The sequence below is a fragment of the Festucalex cinctus genome, chromosome 16 (assembly GCF_051991245.1).
Source record: "Festucalex cinctus isolate MCC-2025b chromosome 16, RoL_Fcin_1.0, whole genome shotgun sequence".
Classification (NCBI taxonomy): domain Eukaryota; kingdom Metazoa; phylum Chordata; class Actinopteri; order Syngnathiformes; family Syngnathidae; genus Festucalex; species Festucalex cinctus.
This window is the reverse complement of record NC_135426.1, coordinates 6,487,279-6,514,607: the sequence shown is the minus strand read 5'-3', so window position 1 is coordinate 6,514,607 and position 27,329 is coordinate 6,487,279. Positions and strand designations below refer to the sequence as shown.

General features: G+C 38.9%; 1 protein-coding gene across 6 annotated transcripts in view; it reads right to left on the bottom strand.

Moving 5' to 3' along the window:
* Positions 1-97: 97 nt before the first annotated feature.
* The window catches only part of celsr1a (cadherin EGF LAG seven-pass G-type receptor 1a), a 72,594-nt gene continuing 45,362 nt past the window's right edge, over positions 98-27,329 (bottom strand). For 2 of the 6 annotated variants that reach the window (XM_077500649.1, XM_077500653.1), the window contains 27 exons: positions 26,619-26,785; positions 25,644-25,829; positions 25,464-25,577; positions 22,746-22,920; positions 22,518-22,659; positions 21,163-21,283; positions 20,356-20,539; positions 19,879-19,980; positions 17,517-17,611; positions 17,215-17,424; positions 15,521-15,704; positions 15,290-15,433; positions 15,024-15,207; positions 13,410-13,577; positions 13,205-13,331; positions 12,936-13,136; positions 9,766-9,940; positions 9,567-9,679; positions 9,401-9,480; positions 9,150-9,276; positions 7,967-8,092; positions 7,755-7,888; positions 5,565-5,665; positions 5,326-5,487; positions 3,614-3,880; positions 3,155-3,533; positions 98-880 (listed from right to left, as the gene is read on the bottom strand). In XM_077500649.1, the coding sequence (XP_077356775.1) occupies positions 853-880; positions 3,155-3,533; positions 3,614-3,880; positions 5,326-5,487; positions 5,565-5,665; positions 7,755-7,888; positions 7,967-8,092; positions 9,150-9,276; positions 9,401-9,480; positions 9,567-9,679; positions 9,766-9,940; positions 12,936-13,136; positions 13,205-13,331; positions 13,410-13,577; positions 15,024-15,207; positions 15,290-15,433; positions 15,521-15,704; positions 17,215-17,424; positions 17,517-17,611; positions 19,879-19,980; positions 20,356-20,539; positions 21,163-21,283; positions 22,518-22,659; positions 22,746-22,920; positions 25,464-25,577; positions 25,644-25,829; positions 26,619-26,785 (4,196 nt within the window). In that variant the 3' untranslated portion in view covers positions 98-852. Of the gene's footprint in view, positions 914-3,154; positions 3,534-3,613; positions 3,881-5,325; positions 5,488-5,564; positions 5,666-7,754; positions 7,889-7,966; positions 8,093-9,149; positions 9,277-9,400; positions 9,481-9,566; positions 9,680-9,765; positions 9,941-12,935; positions 13,137-13,204; positions 13,332-13,409; positions 13,578-15,023; positions 15,208-15,289; positions 15,434-15,520; positions 15,705-17,214; positions 17,425-17,516; positions 17,612-19,878; positions 19,981-20,355; positions 20,540-21,162; positions 21,284-22,517; positions 22,660-22,745; positions 22,921-25,463; positions 25,578-25,643; positions 25,830-26,618; positions 26,786-27,329 lie in introns of all 6 variants that reach the window. The other 4 variants (XM_077500651.1, XM_077500655.1, XM_077500650.1 and 1 more) reach the window with 3 other exon arrangements.

Genomic DNA, 27,329 nt, shown 5'->3' with positions numbered 1-27,329 from the left:
ATAACCTTGTAAGGTAACATCCTTATCTGCACTCGCTCACCGAAAATTATTTTCATTTCTAGGATGGCACGCACACACAAAAAAAGACACCTCTAAGTACAAATTCAACATCTTTAATTTGACAGATTTTGAACTCCAGTGTCCGAGAACCATAAAAATAAATATACATTATGTTACAAAAAAATTCCAGTGTCCGAACATTTACAAAAATAACCCACTTTATTCACAATATTGATCACACGGGCAGAACACGGGTGGAAACGAAGATGAAGGCACCTTGTGAGCGGTAAACATAACTTAAAAGTTTAGCTGCGATGTGAATCTAGTGTTTGATCTGGAGAATTACGGTGAAAAAAAAACAAAAAAACAGGCAGATTCTTCACGAGAAGTGTAAGTAACGGCTTTATAGTGCTTCAACATTTCCATCCTTCCATTAGTGCTCTCAACTTACAAATGAGTTGTATTCGTTTGTAAGGCCTCAACGCTCACCTCGTGATTGTTCAAGTTTTCTTTGAGTTCAAAAGTCAAACAAAAGAAGAAGCACTTGGTTTATTCATTTTTTTGCCTTCCAGTCCTTGAAATCCTATCGGACTAATGGACCAACATGTTTCCTACCAGTCACATTTGCAATACATTCCAGGGGGGAAGTCTTCATCTTTTACAGTCTCCACTCCCCCCCTTTTCTTTTTTAAATTCCTTTTTATGCATTTGGCACTCAGGTTCCATCCATCCTCCACTCTTTTTGTTCCCTTTATCGCTCCTTCTTTCCTTCTACTGGCTAATACTGATCTCCGAAGAAAGAGGACCATGAGAAGGATGGACGCGGGTCTCCCGGGGTCCGGTCTCCTCCTCTCATAATGGTGGGCTGGTCTGGATGTCCCTAACAGGTCAGATGGAAGTCTCGTTACTGGCACTGTTAATTGGGGGGGGGGTTAGCAGGGAGGCACAGAGGGAAGACAACAACATGCAGGGTGAAGGAAAGTGGTCATGCGGTTTTTCAAGCGGGATGTTATTTTGCCATTGAAATGACATATAAAAACACAGGTTAGCAGCATCGTAGCTTAGCATTGCGCAAAGAGTCAAACGTACTTTGTGGTAAGCTAAGAGTGGCATTGAAAGATTGGAGAATTTGTTTCCTTTCAGACAAAAAAAACTTTGATAGGTCAGTGTGACCTGCTGCATGTTTAGTGATTAGGAAAAGAACAATTTAAAATACAAATAAATGTAATTATAATAAGAAAATAACAAAAGTTAGGCCAGCACAAGTATCATACTATTTGATGTTACAGTTTGCAAATATTTTTTAAAGGTTACTAACAAATCAAGATGATTTTTTTCTCTAAATTGATACATGAAAAATAAATGGACAAAAAAAAAAAATCTACACAAATTTGCAATGTAAAAAAATAAACAAAAATAAATCATGTTAAGTATTTACAATAATTATTAACCTATTTTTCCCCTTTTTTATTTTTCCAAAACAAAAATATTTATTTAAATAATGATTCTTTTTTTTTTTTTTTTTTTTTTTTTAAGAGCTCAGAATTGTTCATTCGGTAGTCTTACCGATTCAACGTCTTGTCATCATTGCTCTTTTTTTTTTTTTTTTTTTTTTTTTTTTTTGTGTATGTGTGCGTGCGTTTGCGTGCGTGCGTTTGCGTGCGTGCGTGCGTGCGTTTGCGTGTGTGCGTTTGCGTGCGTTTGCGTGCGTGCATGTGCGTGCGTGCAAATACGTATAAATTTATACTCATTCATTCACCTAAAACCTTATAAATATCCCATTACCCTTCGCCTTAACCAGGTACTTCAGAATCTTGCCAGAGTCGTGAGATTTAAATGGTCAGGAGACCAGAGAAAAGGTCAGAAAAAAAAAGAAATAATGATTCAATTTAAATGTTTTACACAAAAGTAAAAAAAAAAAAAAAAAAAAAGATTAAAGGGATACTTGACTCTTTGAGCCATTTTCAGCATTAAAAAGTTAATATTTTGTCTATAATTAATGTGGTAACTTCATTATTTTTCATGTACAATTAGTACCTTTAAAAAGTAATTTTTCTCCTTGCTGTCGACTGATGATGACATCACCTCGACTGATGATGACATCACCTGTGCTGAGGAAGTAGGTAACGGCCAATAATAACAAATGAAGCTTTTTTTTCTCTCTCTCTCTCTCTATATTGATCCATGAAAAATAAGTGCACAAATAAAAAAAAAATCCACACAAAATTGTATTGTTAAAAAAAAATCATGTTTAATTATTAACCTATTTTTCCCCTTTATTTTTCCAAAACAAAACTATTTATTTAAATAATGATTCAATTTAAACGTTTTGCACAAAAGTTAAACAAACAAACAAACACAAAACAACAACAGGTATTAAAGATTAAAGGGATACTTTGAACCATTTTCAGCATTTAAAAAGTGAATATTTTGTCTCTAATTAATGTGGTAATTTCATTATTTTTCATGTACATTTAGTACCTTTAAAAAGTACTTATTCTACTTGCTGTCGACTGATGATGACGTCACCTGTGCTGAGGACGTAGGTAACGACCAATAATAACAAATGAAGCTTATTTTTTTTCTCTAAATTAATACATGAAAAATAAATGCCCACATTAAAAAAAACATCCACACAAATTTGTACTGTAAAAAAATAAACAAAATAAATCATATTAAGTATATACAGTAATTATTAATCTATTTTTTTCCTTTTTTATTTTTCCAAAACAAAAATATTTATTTAAATAATCATTCATTTTAAATTTTTTGCACAAAAGTTAAAAAAAAAAAAAAAAGGTATTAAATATACCTTTTAAATGATAATTTTTCTACGTGCTGTCAACTGATGATGACATCACCTGTGCTGACATCACTGAGCCAATCATGGCTCAGTTTACTGACCAATCCCAGAAAGCAGGTGAGCCATGATTGGTCTTTACCTACTTCCTCAGCACTGGAGATGTCATCATCAGTCGACAGCAAGTAGAAAAATTACTTTTTAAAGGTAATAATTGGACATGAAAAATAATTAAGTTATAGACAAAATATTAACTTTTTAATGCTGAAAATTGTTCAATGAGTCAAATGCAAGGCAGTGATTGTTTAGCATACCACTAGAGGCAGCATTGAGCATTAACGTAACATCACTCACTCTGAGTCTGTGCCGTTGCCGCCGTTGACCGTCCCCGACTTCAAGTGCATGGCCATCCCGCCGTTAGCGTCGCGGTAGACGGCCGCCGGCGACGACCCGACGGCGATCTGCGGCCGCGGCGCGACGGCCGGCTTGACCAGCGAACCGTTGCCGTTGTTGCCGGGGCGACCGCCGTCGCTGGAGGCCAACGAAGGCCGGCGGGACGTCGGCGCCATGATGTTGACCGACGTCGGGGACGGGGAGATGGCGACATTGTAGTTTGGCGGCGGTGGCGAAGTGATGGTGGGAGAGTTGTAGTCGCTCAGCTTCTCCCGGAGACGGTTCTTCATGTTCTTGTCGGTCAGAGGGGGCGGGTAGCTAATCTTGTTCTTCAGGATTCCTGACAGAAACACAACGTTGTAATTTATTTAGCATCTGTTCTTTATTAGCACGCATTGTTTGAAAACAGATTCCTCTTACCTTTCCTCTGTTCCGGCTGGTGGTTGGTATTGGTCTGACCGGTGGGCGTCATGGCCTCCTTGACGACGCCGGCTGCCTGCTTGTCTCTGTCCTGAGGCGTCTCCCTGTCGCGGTCCATGAGGTGGTTGATCTTGCTCTCCGGGTGCAGCTCCACATTCACTTTGGTCTCCACGCGCAGCCTCTCCGGAGCAGCGAGGTCCTCACTGTCGCTGGCTGTGGTGGCGTCCGTCGGCCAGTACGGCACCATGTGATTGGACATCGAGTCCACTGGGGGGTTGGGAGAAAAGTGATTGGAATTGTGGACTCAAATGGATCAGGGAACACTGTTGAGTGATCCTAGAAAATAATAATTTATTTTACATTTTCGAATTTTGTAGGTGTTACTTTCTGGTAAAATCTGAACAAATGCATTCTGTTTGGAAATTTAATACATTTTTGTTTCATAATTTTACTCATGAATATTGCTTCTTTTGCTGTATTGTATTTTTTATTTTTATTTTTTTTATTTTGTTTACCCCTGGTTCATTTAAATATATACAATTGTCCTAATTTTATGTATTTATTTATTTTCAGTTAATTGTATACAATTGCCCCCGCTTCTATTTATTTATTTATTTATTTTACATTTTTAATGGTGCTGTGCATTTTTGTAGGGGTGCACTGATCACAATTTTCCGGCCGATCACCGATCCCCGATTTTTTAAAAAGTCTGACCTGCCGATCCCGATTTTTGCCGATCCCGATTTTTTCCATTACACGCAGCATATGCCTTCAGTGTTCAAATCTTGTTTTAAAGGAAAACATTGAACAATATCGTCGAAATAATACAAACGGGTTGTTTTAACTGCACATGAAGTCGTTCTCTCAATTAAAAATGAAAATCCTATTAGTCATCTCAGCAGAAGAGGACAGTGGCTGACTTTTTCAGACCTCTGAGGAGGGAGATGAGATTGGTGGAAAAGATCGGTTTATTTTTATGTGATCGGCCGATCACCGATCTTTTAAAATTAAGGAAATCGGGGCCGATAAATCGGCCGGCCGATCGATCGGTGCACCCCTACATTTTTGTAGGTGTTATTTTCTGGTAAATTTAATACATTTTTATTTCATAATGCTCCCCATGAATATTGTTTCTTTTGCTGCACTATATTTTTTTTAGTTTGTTTACCCCTATTTCATTTAAATATATACAATTGTACTATTTTTATTTATTTATTTATTTATTTGTTTGCTTGTTTGTTTTTTATTTTACATTTTCAATGGCGCTGTGAATTTTGTAGGTGTTATTTTCTGCTCTTCTGTAAACAAATATTCCTAAAGTATAGAAATTTGTCATTGTCAGTGTGAGTATTTTCATGTACTATTGAGCAGTTTTGGGTGTAAAGTTTTATACCAAAAACTATCCATCGGAGTCAATATGCAAAATGTTGTCAGCTGTCGGTGACAAGTGATCATCACACTGATTGGCTGTTAGCTAGCGAATCAGAAATGCGAAGTAAAGGCATCATCTACAGTAGTAAATCAAACTTCGCGAAATGTTGCTAACTATTTAGGTTTGTTTATGCTTACATTATGGGTGTGGTGGGCAAGGTTGGTATGTTTGTATTTTGATTCACAAAACCCTGACGATATTAAACAATGGTTAACTAATGGTTAACTAATGATAAAGAACACAATAGTTGTTAATTGATCAGATTGCCTTCCAAACACACCTTTACCTTTCGGCGTGCTATGAACCGGCTGCCTCTCGTTGTTCCACTTGGGCTTGACGCCACCGCCGACGTCGTCGTCGTCCTCCTCACTGTCCGACGAGTGAGACGAGGCGTACGAGGAGCTGTTCTCGTCCAACGACAACTCACTGTCCGAATCGGAGTCTGATGCGAGCAAAGTACGCGTGGTGTGAAAATAAAACGTTGAAAGTTTTTCTTCCAATGCCAATTAAGGCACTCACCATCTGCCTTGGCGCCGCTTCTGTGGAAGAGAGGCCCATCGAGATCAGTGTGTCCTTTGGCCATTCCGGATGAGACGGTGGGCTTCTGGCCTGACTCCACCCTGAAAAGGAAGAGAGAGGAAGAAAAAAAAAAAAAACAGATGGAAATTGTTTTGTTTTTTTACAGAACATCATGAGATAATAAAACAACGGTTTGTATAGCCAACTCCAGATAATTCAACATTTTCCAAGACCAGTTCTTGCATTCCTTCCTCTCCACCTGAAGCTGAGCAGAATTTGGCTCGGAGACAAATACGTTTTGGTGACTCGACTCGATGGCAAAGACAAATATGCATGCGCGTGTCAGTCATAAATTGCCTTCTCTGCAGTTACGCTCCAATCTTGTGCCTACATCTACCCCGCTTGCTTGCCTCCGGTACCAGGCGGCACACGCCACGTTTCTCCCCCCACGGCACCCATTAACCTTGGGGGGGGTCAGCTCGTATTACCCCGACGACAGATTTACGAGCATGGGCCTCATCTAATACCTGTTAAACCCCTCTGTGAAGAATCTGAAGCAGCTGAACGAGTGTCCGGACTTATTTAATAACTGCTTTGATCTGATCACCAGTAAAAATAATAATAATAATAATAATAATAAAAAATAACAATAGTGGCTGACTTTGGGTGAGAGGTGGGGTGCAAACTTGACTGCACACTATTGAGTCAATGCCGAGGAAACTGAAAATGAAGACTTCCACTTTGTCATAGTGTTAATTTTGTCTGCCATTTTTCTTGTCTTCCGCCGAACCCTTGACACTGACTTACGGGTTTGGTCAAACCCGGGTTAAGAATCACTGGTGGAAAGTGAGGCCAAGTGGTGGCAAAAGCAATGCAATCAGAAATAGATGAGGGGGGAATTTAAATGTTTCTATACATGCTACTCACAAAAAGTTAGGGATATTTGTTTTTTGTTTTGTTTTTTGGGGGGCAAGAGAAGAAATTCAGAAGCTAGTTTCTTGGTTTGTTTAGCACAAATCGAAAACGATGCATATTGGCAAAAGGGCTTGTAATAGATTCCACTCCCTTCAGAAAATCCTATCAAATGCAAATCACTGGATTGACAGTACATGCAGAAAAGCCAAAACAAAATAATAATATAAATAAATAAATAAAAATCAAGAAGAATCTTTGAAATAGTGCAACTGTGCATAATGTAACAGTGATTATTTTGAACATTTAAAGCGATACTTAACTCATTGAGCCATTTTCAGCAGTGAAAAGTTCATATTTTGTCTAGAATTAATTTGAAAACTTCATTATTTTTTATGTACAATTAATACCTTTAAAAAGCATTTTTTTTTACTAGCATTCGACTGATGATGACATCGCCTGTGCTGAGGAAGTAGGTAACGACCAATCATGGCTCAGTTTACTGACCAAACACAGAAAACAGGTGAGACGTGATTGGCCGATACCTACTTCCTCATCACGGGTGATGTCATCATCAGTCGATTGCAAGTAGAAAAATTACTTTTTTAAAGGTACTAATTGTACATGAAAAATAATAACAATAATAATAACATAACATTAATTATTGAAAAAATCTTAACTTTTCACTGCTGAAAATAGCTCGATGAGTATCGCTTTAAGCACATTTCTATTTAATCTTTTAGAACAGGTTGTTTTTCAAACATTTATATCACAATTCAATACATTTTAATTGAATCATTATTTAATATTTTTTCTTCCAATATTTAAGTATATGTATTTTATTGTTGGTCATTATGGTGGTACTAGAAGATCCAAGTATTTTTTGAGATAGCACAAAGTGTGAAAACCACTGATGGATGGAATGGTCACAGAATGTCATCAGAAGGTTGCAACCAAGATGGCGTGCGTGCGTGTAACAGAAAGGCAGACGTGAACGTTTTTGGGAACGCGTTGTTTCAGGTACTTGCTGGAGAAAAAGCAAGTCATGCAAAAAAGTGATGAAACATTGCACAGTTTAAAGACGCTCAATTTTAGTTCACGTTAAGGTTGTAGTGCATTTTGGGACTATCCTGAAATGTCACCTGAAAAACAACAATCTTTAACTTTTGTGAGGTTTGTACTAAAAGATGAGCTGGTGGTGTGTTAGTGATTGTGCGAACATGCATGCGCAGAGCGTAAGTAAAAGCGGGCCATGCGGTGAGTGGGCGTGCTGTATACCTCCTGAGCGTGTAAGCCAGGTAGCTGCTGCGGCTCTTTCCTGACCTGAGCGTGCTGTCCAGGGAAACGGTGGACTCGCCCGCGGCCGCCAGGTACGTGTGGCCCTGCTCCGTGTTGTTGCAGTTGAGAGAGCGCTGCCGGCGACGACGAAGGCCAGTCAGCGAAAAAAGCCCAAACAAAATTTGGAATCTACAATATGAGCGGTCCCTCACTGTGAGCAAAGAGGCCCGAGCGGTGCCCGTCTCCTCCGCGAGGTTCTTCTTCCCCGTGAAGATGTTCTTGAGATGCTTCCTCACGTCTTTGTTGAAGATGATGTGGAAGAAGAAGATGAAGATGCCCTGCGAATTGAAGGGAATTCTGTTCAATGACAATTACGAACTGCACTGTTTCGAGGGGTGGTTCTCAAACTTGAGTCGCAGGGGCCCACATAATAATTTGTAAAATATTATCTTACCATTTAAAATAAGTGCCGCTGGTGACCAATAGAACAAACCTAATAAAATAATTACTTGTACCTACCTTAGCTTTAAGCAAAGTGAAAACTAGCTCTAATATATATGAATGGCTGCTCAGGTGGTTTTCCTCACATGGTTTCACAGTGCCCTGTCATGCCTTTTTTTTAACATAGTATCTCAGGTATCTCCGGTTTCTTTTTTATGTTGTACTATGGATGTTTTCACAACTTTGAGTTGGATTTGTATGTATGAAACATGTTATACCACATATTCATACACATATGCCACATATACATACACACTTCTGTCACACCTGTATACATTTTTTTTAAACAGTGTATTATTACAGGAATATACTATTTTGTATTACTACTATATTTTTTAGAACAACTAACGACATTTTTCTACCTAAAAAAAAAAAAAAAAAAATTATAATTGTAATATTGTAAAATTTGCTTGAAAGCATTTGACTTTCTTAAATAGTTAAACAAGCAATTAAATATAAACTGTTCTGATTCTATCTATCTTGAATTTTGACATTTTTTTTGTACTTTTTTTTTTTTTAATCCTATGCTATTGAGAGGTAAATCCCGCATACTTGAGGTGCCGCACTCATGAATTCTTGAGAACCTATCCTCTGTTATTCACTCAAAAACTTCTATTTGTGGTCTTTCTGCTGAGGGCTAAAATGAAAAAGTGAAGTGAAAGAAGAAGCTTCATTTATTCAGGTCATTTCCTGAAAAGAAAACTATTCTTTGTTGGCATATTGTGGCATCTATTGCCATTTTTTTATTTTTTTTATTTTTTTTTTAGGGAGGAGTCAATTACTTGCGGATTTTCGCTATGTACTGCAAGGCTTGGTCCCAACACTCGACTGACTGTACGCATGTTCTCCCCTTTCAGGGGACCGTAGACACTGTAAGTTGCAATCGGAACTCACCTGCAGACAGCTAAAAGCGGCAAACAGGTAGTGGAAGGTGAGCACGTCGCTGTTGACTGCCATCAGGCCTAGCAGCCAGGTGGCGCTGATGAGTAGCAGCAGCAGGAAGGCCATGCGAAGTGCTGGGCTGAAAAGGTACACGGCAAATGATTCAAAAAATAATCGACAGTTTTTATTCTGTTGAAGAGCCCTATTTAAGCCTATATTATACTATAATCTGTATGTGATATTTGTGCAACACAGAAGCTTACATGGCGCCTGACTTCTCGACCGCTTTCTGCCTGCGACCACAGGAAGCCTTCGCAGCCAAGATAAAGATCACAATGTTCACCTATTGAAACCAAATAATAATAATGATAATTAGGTCATTCTGTTCCGACGCTTTGCACTGTTTAATATTTCAGCGGAAAAACATACCAACACCACAACAAATATGGGCCCTGCGAAGCTCCAGATGAGAGTGTCATGTACGGAGAGCCAACAAAAATCGGGGTTCCCGTAACCCTGAGGGTCCAGGCCGACGGCCAAGCCTTAAAAAAACCACCCAAGAGGATGAGTGAAAAACTGAACCAATTAAGAGTCCAGCAAGTTAGTTAACCTTCGCTTTTGAGTTTACCGGTGATGATGGCTGGGATTCCCCAGCCCATGGCGTAGTAGAACCTCATGTGGCCGTGGTTGATGTTGCGCAGCTCCGTCAGCATGCGGTAGATGTGCAGACCCTCCACGAACATCCACGCAAAGGTGCACATGTAGAAGTAGTGCAGGAGGATGGCTATGACTGTACACACAAACTGAAAAAGAAGGGGGAAAAAAAAAAGCATAGAATTTAAGGTTTAGCATTCCTAACGCTCACCCTTCATGTTTTTTTTTTTTTTTCCTACTGTAAGGAGGAATGCACTCAGCCAAAGAACAGTTGCAATGTCTGGATTTATGGCGGGGGAGATCAGGGAGCCAGAGAAACTAATTTGGCTTGATCAATCATCCTGCAGGTGGTCCGCACACATGCACACACCTGGTTAACTGCAACTTGAAAACAAGCTAAGAACCTCACTCTTCAATAGTGATAGACCGATATGTTTTTTCTAGGGCCGATACCAATACCCATCATTATTATTAACATCAGGAGGCTGAAAACCAACATTTCAAGATGATATTCATTTGCAGTAAAAGAGAAAATATTAGCGTAACAAAAAAAATCTTTTAATTTTTAACATGTAAACAATTTTGTTTAAAAATTATAACAAAACTTGCAGGGAGCTTCCAGGGTGTTAAGATAAATAAAAAAACTAATCAAGTAAATAGTTCTACTGTAAGTAAAGTTTTTCAAAATGTCAACATAATTTTTTTATTTTATTGATTTTTTTTGTAATATTTAAAAATAAAAATGTAGCGAGTTCCCAGTGTCAACATCATCTTTTATTAAGTGGAAATTGAGATAAATACATAAATGAAGAATTCCCTGTATCTTACTGAGCGACAAATGCACGCGAGATTACGAATGTAGCGAATTTGGGGTTTTCGTCAGGGTTCGAAAAAGGTTTAAAAAGCTCCTCACAGACAGTGAAAAATTTCTGAGTATTATGTCTTAAGTAAATAAAAACTGTCTATCTTACAAATCCTAATAGAAAACCCAAAATTCACTATGTTGGCAAGCATTCACCTCTCAGTGAGATACCAGCTTTATCGGCCTTCAGAATTGTAAAAAGGCTGATACGGATAGTGGTCAAAATCCCAAATATCGGCACCGATAATCGGTCCAGCCGATAATCAGTCTATCCCTACTCTTCAACTTCATTGAGGTTTACAAGCGCTGGATGCAGATGAGAAGTTCCAGAAAGCCAGCAATGACCCATTTATCCTCTCAGGAGCTACAAAGAGCTCTTATCTCCACTAAAAGCACATTTAAATCTTGCTATAATGCCTCCCCAAGACATGCAAAGTGTCCAACCCTACCAAAAAAAAATAAAAAATACGACACATGGGAGAGATTTATCAGGTTAAATTAGAATGCTTGCCTGAGGGCCGAGTGCTGTCAGGCCTGCTTCTTGAGACAGGTACCAGTCGCAGCATGTCTCCACTCAGGAGGCGTGTGTGCGTGTGTGCGCAGACTTCAAAGTATTCCCACATCTTATGATCTCACAGAAGGATTGTGGGTGTGTGTCTGTGTGCACTGCGCAAAACTGTAAACGTTCCAAGCTGTTACTATGACATTATTTTACATGCGACCAAGTGCTCTCAAATTGTGGTCCGTGAGCGTAAGCTTGGGGTTTGGCAAAATAATTTGCTGAATGATTTTTAAAAAAGTGCATAACTCCATTTAGGAACAGTGGCCCATATGACAAACTTAAAGGGATACTTGACTCATTGAACCATTTTTAGCAGTGAAAAGTTCATATTTTGTTCAGAATTAATTTGATAACTTCATTATTTTTCATGTACAATGAATACTATTTTTTTTTTCCTGTTGCTGTCGACTGATGATGACATCACCTGTGCTGAGGAGGTAGGTGGTTCACCTGTTTTCTGGGGTTGGTCAGCAAACTGAGCCACGATTGGTCGTTACCTACTTCCTCAGCACAGGTGATGTTATCATCAGTCAACAGCAAGTAGAGAAATCACTTTTTAAAGGTATTAATTGCACATGAAAAATAATGAAGTTACCACATTATTTATAGACAAAATACACATTTTTTTTTTACTGCTGAAAATGGCTCAATGAGTCAAGTATCCCTTTATACTAATTACTCCTCGCTGCATAAACTTTGTGCCAATTAAAGACATGATTGTGAGCCACCATCAAATATATCTGACGTCGATTTCTTTTAGAACAAAAGGCATATTTGATTTTAATTATCCATCCATCCATCCATCCATCCATCCATCCATCCAAACATCCATCCATCCATTTTCTTAACTGCTTACTCCTCACAAGGGTTGTGTTTTTTTAATTATTATATATTTAATATATATTATATTTAATATAATTATTTATATATATTTAATATTTATTAATAATAATTCCTCATTAATTTGGGACTTTAATACAGTCTTTTCTCGCTATAACGCGGTTCACTTTTCGCCGTCTCGCTGTATCGCGGATTTTTTTTTAAGTGCAATTTTGCATATTTTTTTTTACAGTAATATACCCATTTTATAAAATTTATGAAGGTTTGAACATTGTCAATGTTTGAACAAGAGAGAAATGTGAGAACATGTAAATGCCTCAATGAGAAAAGTGTATAAATTGTGCGGTCGGGGATTTTAGAGCCTTAAAACATTTATAAGAGTTGTAAAACATAAAGCTAACTACTTCGCGGATTTCATTTATTGCGGGTATTTTTTGGAACCTAACCCCAGCGGAAAACGAGGGAACACTGTATCATAATATCAAGACTTTATATTGGGAAAAATACAGTTTCCTTCTCATAAGTTCTCAAAATAATATATAAACACGGCTTGTTCTTTTTACAACTTTATTTTCTTAAAAAAAATAATAATAATAATAATAAAGCGGAAAGCCCGGTGTACACCAAGTGACGCAGCAAAACGTGCCAGTGGACCACCATGAAAACAATTAGCTGCCGACTCTTTACCGTAGATCAAACGATTGAGCACTGTATTGTGTTTCGGGGATCCACATACACTAAAAATATATACGATAGTAAAATGTTTTTTTTTTGTTAAACCACAAAAACATACCACGTCACTTATTAGCATCAAGTACAGATCCTAATTAGTAGGCCCCACCATTAGGTACGAAAAAAATAAATAAACATTTTCACTCACCGGATTGTCCGTCTGATTGATACCGAGCAGGAAGACGAGCTCGGAAAAGAAGAGCGCCGCCACCAAGTTCCTGTGGATGACGTGCAGGTTGGAGCGCAGTCGGTGCAGCAGGCACAGCAGAATCAAGGTGAGCAGCAGCAAAAACAGCGAGACGGACACCGTGGCGTAGGTGACGATCTTCAGCGGGAGAACGTCGCCGTGCTGTGAGAGACAAGTCGATGAAAGACCAGAAAAAGATGGACAGGAACATTTAAAGGTTACATTGGTACCTCTCTTTTGGACATGTCCATGAGCACGGCGAAGCTGGTCATGTGGTTGCACTGGCAGCTAATGTGGCTGTTGTTCCTCTCGAGCACCTCGCAGCCTTTGGAGGACCAACCGCCCGTCCCGCCGATCCTAAACATATCAACACAGTTGGTGACGCAGAAAGCAGAAATGACATCTTCCATCTTGAGCTTTGTGTGTCCAGCGCACGCAATGGAGTGGTTCCAGAAGACGCAGACGGGCTTGGTCCTCTCCTCCGTCTCCAGCAGCGAGTACTCCAGTGTGATGGGCGGGTCCAAGACCAACGGAAGTGGGGGGCCCTCGCTGTGCACCGTGGCGCTCACGATCGCTGTGTTGATCACCGGACGGTTCGGAACCCTGGAAAGATGACATGCGAGTATTGCCTCATTTGATTTTATGATACTAGTTAACCAAAACTACCAATATGTGTTACATTAGAACAGTGCTAGTCTATCAAATGTTTTTAGAATCGATTCATCTATTGATTATTCAACTGATTAATCTGATCTATTTTATTTTTGCATTAAAGTGTATCACAAAAGCATTTTTCTCTGATTACTGTTTATTAACTACTGATTGGCGTTTATTTCGTATTCATATAGCGATTAAAAAAAGGGTGGTGGTGGGGGGGGTGGTTGGGTGGGGGATTGATGTTGTACTATGTTACCGGCTCGGTCATTGTTTTCTAAAGTACATAAAATGTTTGCAAATGTCTTATTTTGATTAAACACGAAGATAATCAGTCATCTTTTATGAAGGATTACGGAACTCAGTGAACAATTGATGTTGATATGCTGAAATCAGAGCATCTTGACAATTCTAAATAAATAAAAAAAAGGCTCCAAATGATTGCTCGATTATTAAAACTGTTACATGTCGATAAATCAATTAATTTTGACAGCACTACATTGGAATAAAACACTTTTTTTTTTAAAATATAAAAATAACTGAATCTTACGTTTATAAAACTAGCTTCTTAAAGCTAACTATAATTGTAGCAAAACTGTCCTTTGAGACATGAGAGCTTTAAGGTGCATTTTAAAAGTATTAGTAATTGTTTTTATCAGTAAAGTTAAATTTTTGTTTGAGGATTGCAGTTTACTGAAGTAAACAAAATTTAATGACTTCTTTTATTTATTTATCTTGCACTTGACAAGCACTGCATATAAAAAAAAAAAAAACTAATACTAAAACTAAAACAAAGCATTTTCAAACACACAATAAAAAAAGTCACAAACCTGCACTAAAACTAATTAAAACTAACAGAGTTTGAACTCATTCACTCCCAAACATTGTCACAGAAGCAACCCCCGTCGCTCCCGGCTGTTTGACTGGATTTTGACTGATTTTGAAAGGTCCACAGAATTGTGTGTTCTATTACTATAAAAACATGCAACCTATCAAAAGAAAGATTAAAGTCTTTTCTTTCATCAGGAAAAAAAGTATAATTCTATCTATTTTCCGTTTTGCAGCAATTAGCCAAGTTTCATCAATTTTTACAAATCTATTTAGAATTGTGAGTAATTGAGCTTTTTTATTCAAAATGGCCCTGGTTGATCTCCTTTGCTCTGCTGCCACACTCTGGCCGTTTGTGTAATAACTACCATTTGTTTCCAACAATTGAGAGCAGTTGAGAGGCTGCATCAAAGCCTTCTGTATGCTCTAGTATAAAAAAAAATAAAATAATATGTATAAATACGTCTTTGGGACACTTACAACATTTAAAACAGAACGTATTTATAGCAAATGAGTTAAAATTAAAAGTCAAAATGAAATTAAAAATGCAAATCCAATTGTAACCACCTTAGACTTCTGCGATCCGGATCGAATCTTTCCGGAAGCAGCTTCCCCAGGGATTTGTACACGATCACCACGGCAACGGGGAGATGGTCAGCTGGTTCAAGATGGCGGCGGCTCCTGTCGGACGCTGTGTGACCCTCCACCAGGGGGGTCCCGGTCTGGGCTACAGGCGCCGTCGTGGGCTCCACTGATTTCGACAAGTACAATGGTGGTGAAATTGAGAGGAAACCACAACAAACAGATGCACCGACGCGAGTGTTTTTTCTTACCTTTGCGCCGTTGACGTAGCAGGTTGAAGTGAGGAAAGCGCACAGAAGACTCCAGCTCGTCTGGATAGTCCTCCTCGATGTCATGGAAACGGGGAAATGTTGCCTTCTGCGGGTCGGTCACATCCAGGTAGTCCACGGAAAATACTGGCGGAGGAAAAAAAAAAAAGAGCAAGGAAGATGGAAGCATGGACAAAATTCTGTGTCATATACGTCAACGTAAATATTACTCACTCATGTTGTCTGTAACGATGGTGAAGGGTTTGAGGTAGGTCTTCCTAACGTTGCGCGCAAGCGTGTTTGCATAGTCCTCAAAATTTCGAAGCAGGTGGGCGGTGCCGCCGTCTGTCTTCTGGATTTGCTCCCAGTGCGCTTTCGTGTCCGGGTCCAAAATGGCGCTTCCAGCTTGAATCAAATTCTTAAATATGGAACATGGTCCATTAAGTAATGCCATACAGTATTGAGGGTTTCAAATAGGGATTAGGAATGTAACGATACCAAAATGTCACAATGCGATATTATCATGATATGAAGCTCACGACACGTTAATTATCACGATATTGTGGGGAGGATGGCGATACAAAAAAGTTCACAATATTGTGAAAAAAAATAGGCTCATACTTAAAAAAATAAATACAAAATGCATGCACACATTGAGTTCCTCCACATACTGACTCGGTTCACAGGCATATTATGTTCCCCTTCATCTGACAATTGGTGTAGATTTTAAAAATAGAAGGGCCAAAACATCCCTACTGAAAATTAAATTGAAATAAAAAACTAGACACGAGAGGGTGCTAGAACTGCACAAATGGAAATTAACCCGACTTTTTAACAGATGCATTGCATTTAAATATCGTGAACATGACGACGACGACGACGACGATATATTGTGGCAGTTTTAATATTTTGATATCGCGATATCGTTACATCCCTACAAGGGAATATCGTAATATCGCGATATGAAAACTCCCACAATATATCGTCGTCGTCATGTCACAATATTAAAAGCAGCACAACTGTTAAAAAAGTCAGGTTGTTCTCCATTTGTGCAATTCTAGCAGCCCCTGGTGGCTAGTTTTTTTCAGTGCAGTTTAATTTTCACAAGGCATGTTTTGACCCTTCAATGTTTAAAGGGATATTTGACTCATTGAGACATTTTCAGCAGAAAAAGTTAATATTTTGTCAATAATTAATGTGGTAACTTCATTATTTGTACAATTATGTACAATTGATACCTTTAAAAAGTATTTTTTCTACTTGTTGTCGACTGATTATGATGTCACGTGCTGAGGAAGTAGGTAACGACCAATCATGGCTCAGTTTACTGACCAAACCCAGACAACAGGTGAGCCATGATTGGCCGTTATCTACTTCCTCAGCACAGGTGATGTCATCGTCAGTTAACAGCAAGTAGAAAAAATACTTTTTAAAGGTATTAATGTACATGAAAAATAGTGAAGTTATCAGATTCATTCTGGACAAAATATTAACTTTTCAATGCTTAAAATTGTTCAATGAGTCAAGTATTCCTTTTAAATCCACAATAATGGTCAAACGTAATTTGCTTGTGAACCGATCAATGTGTGCTTGCATTAGCAAGTACGTGCCTCAATGTATATATTTATATATTTTTTTATATACTATAATTTGTTATATTTTTCATTGCTGTATTGTACAAAAGAACAATATTGTGTTTTTTTTGTTTTTTGTTTTTTAGTATGAGCTAATTCTTTCACAATGTTGAGACCTTTTTTTGTATTGCCAACCTCCCCATAATATCATGATAATTATTCGTATCGTGACCTTTATATGATAATATCGTATCGTGATGTTTGGATATCGTTACATCCCTAGTTTCAACTATGAATATAAGCCGATTCCAAGATTTCCCCTTAAAGTTTTAATACGACACACGATTGAAGCACCTCGTTGAATTCCGCGTCCCTGGCGGCAGTGAGGTCCAATCCCGCCTGCCGGCTCTCGTACCGCAGCACGTGGCTCAGCAGCTGCGCGGCTGTCTTCACGTCGTTGCCGTAGTAGGTGCTGGGGTCACCGGTGGCGCCGCGGAGCAAGCGCACGATGCTCTTGGAGCGCTCGCCGTCCATCCGGGAGCCGTTCAGACGCAGCTCTTCGTTCTAGGCGAGGATAAAGTGGTTTTGAAAATAATCCGTTGGTGAGGTTGGATATTGCTTCGAGTCATTCATTCTACTTCTTGCGCAGTAATCACCAGTTTCGTGAGCTGAGCGAAGGAGACGGTGGTGCAGTTGAAAAGCTCGGGCGACAGCCAGCCTTTCTCGTCACTGCAGTGGCGGATGGCAGTACCTAAACGCAGATGTTCAAGGATAAATAATTCTATTCCGTACAAAAACAACAAAACAAAACACAAGATTGAGCTGAAAACGCTTTATTTACATGCAAAACGTCTTTGTTGGCACAAAATAAAAAGCTGAAGGTCAAGGCAACAAGGTCACCAACTCCCCAATGAGTCTGCGGTGACAACAAAGGGGTTGCCATGGTGACGACACCGAAGGCAGTGATTCCCAGACAATCCGTGTACCGTTCGTTAAGTCGTTTTTCCAAACAAAACGGGAAGTACAAAAAATAATAATAATAATAATAATAAAAAATAAAAAAAAATGAAGCTGATAGCCCAAACACGCCCTTGCAAGCCATTGAAGCCACAGGGCGGCTATTTTACCACTCCCTTTTTTTTTTTTTTTTTTTTTTTAAGAGCTCAGAATTGTTCATTCGGTAGTCTTACCGATTCAACGTCTTATCATCATTGCTGTTTTTTTTTTATTTATTTTATTTTATTTTGTGTGTATGTGTGCGTGCGTTTGCGTGCGTTTGCGTGTGTGCGTTTGCGTGCGTGCGTGCAAATACGTATAAATTTATACTCATTAATTCACCTAAAACCTTATAAATATCCCATTACCCTTCGCCTTAACCAGGTACTTCAGAATCTTGCCAGAGTCGTGAGGTTCAAATGGTCAGGAGACCAGAGAAAAGGTCAGAAAAAAATAAAGAGAAAAGAAAGATAAATCAAAGTGAAATCCAGCACCGACCAAACACTTCCTGCCTTCCCCATGTTTACAAAATCAAAGTCTTACGCCAACCCCGGAAGCCTCTAAATTCCAGCAAATTAGCGAGATCTCAAGAGACCAGAGGAAAAACTAAAGAGAGGAAGGAGGGAAGGATCGATGAGGTAGAGTGAGATCCATAGAAGCCAGTACATCCAATCCATCAAAGTGAAATCCAGCACCAACCAAACCCCTCCTGCGTGGTTACAAAACCAGAGTCTTATGCCAACCCCAGAAACCTCAAACTTCCAATAAATTGAGATCTCAAGTGACCAGAGGAAAAACTAAAGAGAGGAAGGAGGGAAGGATAGATAAAGCAAAGTGAGAGCCACAGACACCAGCACCCACTGATTCAAGGGGCTGTGGGAGGGAGAGGCAACTTCTGTTTGAGTTTCAGTAGATGCTGGCGCGATGGATCTGGCATGCATAAGGACCACCACCAAAGAGAGAAGCCGTCAACCGCGGTCCAGCAAAGCGAGCAGTCCATCCCCCCTGATGGCTCCCCGCCCCAACTCACCCCTCCCCTTGGACATGAAGTGCATTAAAAATACCACTCCCATCTCACAACCAGATATGTATACGTACAGATTGTGGTAATTTTTTTTTTAACAAGTGGACGGAATGTGCTGCTTTGAAGACCCCTTTCTTCTTTTAGCGCTTATCCAGTAATATATACAGATCAGTGCACGACCACGAGTCAGATAAAAAAATAAATAAATAAATCGCTTCCAGGTCACGCAACTTGAGTCTGGTGAAAATATCAAACCGTTTGAAAGGTGCCAAATTGCCCGTTTTTCCGTGTTTCCCATTTTCCATTTTTGGAACGAATATTTAGAAAACAAGTCATTCTTTTTTGTTTTTGTACTTCCCGTTTTGTTTGGAAGAACCAGGGTTATTATAGCTTGGGAATTTTCATTTCAGTTAAGTTTTGATTTCGTTTTGAGTTTTTTTTTTTTTTTTTTTTTTTATTAATTTAGTCAGGGTGGTTCTGTTACTTTTTTTTTATTATTGGTTTTAGTTATTTAATAAATGCTTAATTTTAGTTAGTGTTAGTTAGTTTCAGTATTAGTTTTAGTTTTTTTTTTAGTTTTTTTTTTACGTGTATTACTTGTGTGCAATATTAAAAAAATAAAATAAAAATAAAAACACCATGGGAGAGATGTCATCTGAAGGCTGCTAGATGACGTCACTTTTGTGTGACACATTTTCAAACGTCATTATTCCGGTTAATATCAAAATAAATCGACTTAAAATCACATGCAAAATCATCCCCAAAGGCTAAAATGAAGCAAAATTTTGCTACAATTATAGTTAGTTTTGTAAACATAAAATGTACTTTCAGTTAGTTTTTATTTTTATTTTATTTCGTTAACAAAATTGCTTTTGGAATTTTAGCTTTAGTTTTGTCGTTTTAGTTAACTCAAATAACCTTGGGTAGAATGACTTGAACGAACGATACATGGATTCCAAACCACAGCGAGAGATCGTCAGATTGGATCATCAACTCACCGATGGATCCTTTGGGACAGTTCATGGCAGCCGGACGTCCAAATTTGGTCTTGGGCCACCAAATGCCGGCGTCAAACGCTTTGGGGCAGCCTTCATACACAACTGTGGAAGGAAGGAAGGCTTTTTGTCAGTCCTCGCTTGTGGATGCGACATGAGTGCAAACATGACCGTGCCAATTGAAAGTCGGAGCACGTTCTTCTATTCGCTCAAACACTGAGCGTCATCAGCGGCATTCTTCTTCTGTCTTCTATTCAGTGCTACTGTATTGTGTGTGCGCGTCTCCCACTGCCAAGAGAGCGCAAACGGCAGGCTCGACTCTTCTGCTTGACTGGCCGGCAACAAAGGCGGAAAGTGAACTCGACTGCAGGACCAGCAGATGCGAGCGGCACCGATTGTCTCGAACGGGCTCAACGCTGACAACAGTTTTCTGACCAACATCTCCGTCGACAATTTTGAATATTGAATCCAGTTTTATACCTTGGCATCCTTTGGGCGTGACCTCAGCGAAGGGATTATCGCAGCGGTTGCACTGGCGGCCGATGACGCCGCCCTTGCAGGGGCACTGGCCGGTGACTGGGTCGCAGGTTCGAAACTCGGAGCCGTCGGAGAAGCAGTCGCATGGATAGCAGGTGTCTTCTCCTTCCGGGCGGTAGTGGTTCTCCTGCACAAATCCGGAAACAATCTTGATATACAGTCAAACTCATTACAAATACTGTGATTGTGATGGTCGATACCACTTTTTGCAGACCAGTACAAGTACTCAAACCACAACGTACGTGACAGTATGCCGTTATCACCCTGCATGAAATTATGCGGTGAACAACTGAGCTGTATGGAATGCTAAAGAAATAAGATTAAAAACAATACGTAATAAGTTTGCTGGAGGTCAAAATGAGTTTTGAGGACCAAAATAAAAAACAATTTATCATCACTAGCCATCATATTGGTTGTTTACTTTCGCCTCGAACGCTTTCAGGTCGGAAGTGGGAAAAAACAACCCTGATATATCCGACCATCCTCCAATGCAGCATAATACCAGTATTGGTCGTCGCAAGTACCAATTCCTTGAACAGTTCACTGTTATTGGAAAAAATACTGTTATTACATAGGAAGTATTACAAGATTAGTCTTATGACACAAAATGTATTGTAAATTAGATAATTGGGTATAGTATTAGATTTGATTTTATGTATACAGGGATATGAATATTGCTAAATACTGAAATATACTAATTATATAATAATTTGGAACATAATCATTTTCTCAAGCAGTGAGTGACGATACCTTGCAGCGACACTCTCCCGTCGTCTTGTTGCAGTCGTTATGAAATCCCTTGCTTGTGTCGCAGCCGCAGGGCCCGCACACAGGACTGCCCCACCAACCTTGAGGACACGGCTTCTCCACCCTGGTTAAAACACGCGTCAAATTGTCAAAAATAAAAATAAATAAATAAATAAATAAATAAATAAATAAAGGACAGTTATACCATCAGATAATGTTGACTAATCTTGCAAATAGCTATGGAGGACCAAAACTGCCAAAATTTAAGATAAATAAATGATAAATAAATGATAAATAAACCTATAAAGGAATAGAAGTGAAAATAAAAATGGATATAAAAATATAATTCACAAATTAAATACAAAAAAGACATAAATAAACAACAAAAATATATATCCATCAATAAATAAAAAAAAATAAAAACAAACAAAAATAAAAAAAAAAGATTCAAAAAATAAAAGCAAATAAGAATAAATGTCAAAATAAATAAATAAATATACGTAAATAGAATTACATATCAATCAATAAATAAAAAGGCTATGCTCTCACATTTATTTATTTCACCACAACTTGGGACTTCAGCTGCTCGACATGACCATTGAAAGGCAGTTTGCAACGACGGAGCCCAACCAAGACATGCTTAGGACCGCCCACTCATTTGAATTACATTTCGAGCTGACACACTGTCTGCAGCATGAAATAAATAAATGTGAGAGCAGAGCCTTTTTATTTATTGATTGATATTGAATTCTATTTATTTATTTATTTTTGTATGCATTTCAACATTTATTTTAGATTTATTTTTATTTTTTGAATCTTTATAATTTGTAGTTTTGGATTTGTTTTTATTTGGATTTATTTATTTGGGTGTTGTTTTTATTTGAATTTATATTAATTTTTTTTGTATTTAATTTTTTGAATTATAATTGTTATGTCCATTTTTCAAATGTTGGCAGTTTTGGTCCTCCATACAGGGCTACTAAATTATCCTCTTGTAGAAAATCTGATTGTTCCTTATTTGTTTTTCATGGATCTACAATAAACTTCCTCCAAATCTTTCTTCCCAAGTGTGACTCGGCTGTTTAAATACACAAACATCCTCTGATAAGACCGATGTGATCTGCAGTTCCGCACCAGTGACATAAGAAGTAAACGGGCACACGGAGACTAAACATCTATGGAGGACAAGTTGAGCATGACGGAGGGGGAAATCCAACATCCTGCTTGCTTAGACAGGAAAGGATCAATGACGCCTTTCAGTTAATGATGTCTAATATTAAAGCATTCTTAGGCATTGTGATTCGAATGCGTTTTAAGATGGAGCCACTCAAAACCATTTGTTGATAAAGAAGACTTACTCATTTTCGCAGTACTGTCCGTAGTAGTTGTGACCACACTCACAAGTGTAGCCGTGAGAGGAACTGGGCTTGCGAGCACAGGTGGAAACATGCTCGCACGGGTTGAGGTGACAGGCGTCGACGCACTCGTTCCCAAAATAGCCTTTCAAGACAAAAGAGCCGATGATGAGCTGGTGAAGCCTTGAGGATTTTTTTTTTAACGTGTGTCAGAGGCTGGTTGGTCGGTACCCGGGTCGCACACGCACGTGTGCGCGCTCCAGTCGTCGCTGCAGTGGCTGTTCTCGGGGCAGACGTTGGCGTCGCACGGGTCGGCCAGGTCGCAGCCCTCCTCCACGCGGATCTTCAGGCCGCGAGACATGATCACGTTGGCCACGTTGGTCGACGTCTCGCCCATGCGGACGCCCTGATGGAGAAGTGCGCAAATCCTTTTTTTTTTTTTCAATTTTTTTTTTTTTTTTATGCACACAATTCCAAGTTCATTTTGAACTAGTGGGGGAAAAAAATTTATTCAAGTATTAAATCCGCAATATCAAACTTTTATGGTTTGAATGACACTTCTCAATAATAATAATAATAGATGATAATAGATATTTATAATAATAATAATAACATATTTATGTATTTATTTATTTAGTTATGTTTGCAAAAACTTGAAGTTGGAGTGCAGCATGTGCATTTTCTCACATTTCTCTTGTTTAAACATTCTCAATGTTCAAAACCTTCATAAATTTTATAAAATAGGTACAATAATGTAAAAAAATGCATTCAAAATTGCACAAAACAAAATCTGCGATACCGCAAGAAGCGAACCGTGTCATAACGAGGGAACATTTAAAAAACGTCACATCTCATGTGAAGGTGATTTTCTATTGGCTGCTGCGAGATGACGTCACTTGTGTGTGACACACTTTTAAACGTCCTTATTCCGGTTAACCGGTTAATATCAAAATAAATCTACTTAAAATCACATTTGAAATGATCCCCAAAGGCTTATGCATTCAATTAATTACCAAAGACTAAAACAAAGGAGATTTTTGCTGTCATTATAGTTAGTTTTGTAAACATAAAATGCAGTTTCAGTTAGTTTTCTTTTTTTTTTTTTTTTAAAGATTCTCGTTTTTTATTTTATCTCGTTAACGAAATTGTTGGTTGAATTTTAGTTTTTTCGTTTGAGTTAACTAAAATAACGTTGGTCCAAACCAGTGTTGCCACAGTTACCTTGAAAAAGTAACTTAGTTACTTTACTGATTACTTGGTTTTAAAAGTAACTAAATTGCATTACTGATTACTTGATTTTAAAAGTAACTAAGTTAGATTAAACGTTACTTTTTTAGTTACTTTCAGCAGCTGCCGATAACACCATCACAACATAAAAATAATACGGTAGAAATGGAGTTCCAAATACTTTATTGAAAGTGTATTTTTAACATGAAAATAAAGGTGTTTTTTTTTATGAAAAACAAAATAGGCAGTCTCTCTTGACTTCTTGTAACGTAAATACTTTTTCTAAAACAAAAAATAAAAATCTATCCAGGTTGAAAACAAATATGTCTTCTATATTTTTATATTTTGAATCAATTATTTAAATGGACCGGAACAAAGGGCTGGGCGATATGACTGAAAAATGTATCAGTTTAAATATTTATTAGTAGTTATTGACAGTTATAATTGTTTTTTTTTTTCTCTTCAAAATAAGGATCAGGAAAACAAAAGGTTGATAATTTAATGTTAAATATAAATATTTAACCTTTAGACAGACACCAACACAATTAAACAGAATATGTCCACATTGTGAATTATTTCAGAAACATAAATTTAAGACATGAAATAAACCTACCGTCCAGCCAAAAGAAATATGAGGCCACCTTATGGAACAATAAATCTATCAAACACATTTTAACCACTTAATATATGCAAAAATATTTCCAAAAGTTTAATTTCCCTTTTTAATCAACAATTTTTGTTTTGAACAATTTTTGTTTTTCTTTTGCCATCACATTCATTTTTGGTTAATGGATGACATCTTTTTTGTTTTTTTAATCTGAGACACGATGATGACCACGGAATCCCTACTGTTTATATTTTGTTTTTTGGGCTGTCGTTCATTTTGAGTTTGATGACGTAATCGCGGGCACGTCTCAGTTCTCCTATCTGCTGCTCATGCTAGTTGTAGACATTGACAGGGAGCCACAATCTGAGAAAAGAGATACTTGCAGTGTGCTTTTAGCATAGCTGGTGTGTTGGCTGTGGGACATACCTGTGTCGTTTGAATCCATGCATTGGATCGTCACGGGAGTTATTCTTTTTGGCTCGCGAGCAGTACCAACGCCGGCCCGGGACAAGTGCACCGAGAGGACTCAATAGCCATGGAAATACCGAGATGTACGGCACCGGCTTCTGCTAACTGTCTCCTTTTGCATGTTGTCACTCGTTGTGCGCGCACGCGCCGTGTCAGACAAGTCACGTTTTCCCCTGGCGAGAGGGCGGAGACGACCTCATCCCATAATGCTTCACGGACCAGTTGAGGATGGAAATATATTATTTTTTTACCACTTTTATGGTCCATAATGTACACTTTTTTGTTGCGTTGTGTGCCTGTTGGTTAATAAAACTAGTAGTAAAAGTATCATCACTTTTGTTTTGAATGTGCAAACCATTCACGACCAGACCATGGCTGAATTCAGTGTGGTGAGCAATGACTTCCACCTCATCTTCGTAGTTAGCGGCAGTTGTTTGTGACTGTTACAACAGTGAGATATTTTGCCTTCTTCATGAAAATGTGGAGTAACGCATTGAATCTCTGGACAGTAACTTTAATCAGACTACTTTGTAGAATAAAGTAACGCGTTAGACTACTAGTTACTTTCGCAAGCAAATTTTTTTGAGTTACGAAGTTACCGGCAACACTGGTCCAAACACAAACAACACAGACTAAAGTGTACTGACCTGTATACAACCAACAAATCCTTTCCTGACGTGGTTGCCCTCTCCAGGCAAACCTCCGACATGAAGAGTCTGAAGCTTCAAACCCGGCAGGTCGTTGCCAATCACCACCGACTTCTACTTAAATGAACAACAATTAAAAGATGCACTTCAAATAAGAATGTCTCGCACTCCAAACGATACCTTATACATGCCGTGGTCCAAGGAAACAGCCGCCACATATCGGAGCGCCTTGCCGTCCTTCACACTTCTCAGCTCCACCAGCAGGTGGTGCCACTCGCCGTCGTTGACCCGAACTTGCGCAAAGCTCAGCGACGCCACCATCTGTTCCATTTGCAACACCTCCATCCTTACCTGCTGCTCGCTCACCTGCGCCAATGGGAAAGGATTGGCAAACACGGGAATGACGGTGTCATGACTCGAGTCATGCAGGAGGTTTGTTTGTTAAGTTTGAGTTCATGACCTGTTAAGTTGAGGTCAAGTGTGTGTTTTGTACTGATGTAACCAGCATCAGGTTTCGGCTGGTTTAATGCTATGTGATGTTATGTGATGTCAAGAATTAGTGTTGTTCCGATACCGATACTGGTATCGGCAGAGGCGCCGATACCGCATTAAAACAGTGGTATCGGTATCGGTGACTACTCACAAGTAACATGCCAATACCATTAATTTCAATGCTAATATAGGATTTTGGATGCAGCATCTTGTGTCTTGCTGGTGCACGCCATTCACTGGTATGTGACATGTTCACTGCATGCCGATCTAAGATATCCTATTGGCCCTTGAATGCTCTGAACCAATAGCAGGACAGCTTTTTCATGTTGAGGAAAAAAAAACCTTAGGTATCGGCCGATACTGCAAAGGTGGGTGTCGGTATCGGTATCGGGGGCCAAAAAACGATATCGGAACAACACTATCAAGAATCTTTAATCGCTTTACTGGGTCAACAGCCAATCAGATAATTCCATGTCAGTACTGGTACCCTCGTCTAGCCTCAACCAATGGGATCGATTTACTGTCTATATAAGCTGTCTGAGAAACGTGTGTGGTTGCTGGATTATTGCTCTCGGTTCCTCTGTGCTTCTCCGCAGCCCAAGGGGGCTTGGCGTCTCGTGATTCTCGATGCATTCTGTTTCAACGCTTGTGCGGCTCGCTCACCATGAGGCTGATGGTTGAGGACGGGCCGGCGTTGGCTTGCATCAAGGTTCCGGCCGGTTGCCGCGTCCGGAACATGAGGCCCATGTACCAAGGGATGGCGATGGTGACGTCCGGATCGCTCCACGACACCAGCGCCTTGCCGTCAAAAAACTGAGGTGACGGCATCACTGTTGGACAGATCCGAAAAATAAGCTTGAGTGTTTTTTTGTTTTTTTTACATATATTTTTTTTTTATGCACATTCATCAGTTTCTATGCTTGTTTTTTGTGACTGCTGCATGAGTCACACTGACTCAAACGAGGCGGTGGCCCCTGCTGACCTGATCTCTTCAAACCCACACCCAACAGACACTACTTCCTGGAAGTCACGCACACATCTCCTGTATATAAACAAACGTGCGCACACAGAGATGCAAGCAGAAGCATGCACATTTGCATTTGAGACACACCTAGAAAGCAAAAGTGCTGACATACACAGCTTGCTAGTAAACATTTCCAATTATAATCAGTCGAAATGGCTATAAAAAAAATAAGATTTATGGGCATAAAGAACATGTAAAATGACTAACTCTTTTACTGCCACGCATAAAAAAAACAATCCCAACAGCCGATTTCGAGCATTTTAACTCAACTTTGAAGGCAAACAGAATATTGTGTGCTTTTACTACATTTACAATGTGGGTACCAAATGAAAGCTCGCATTCCATTATTT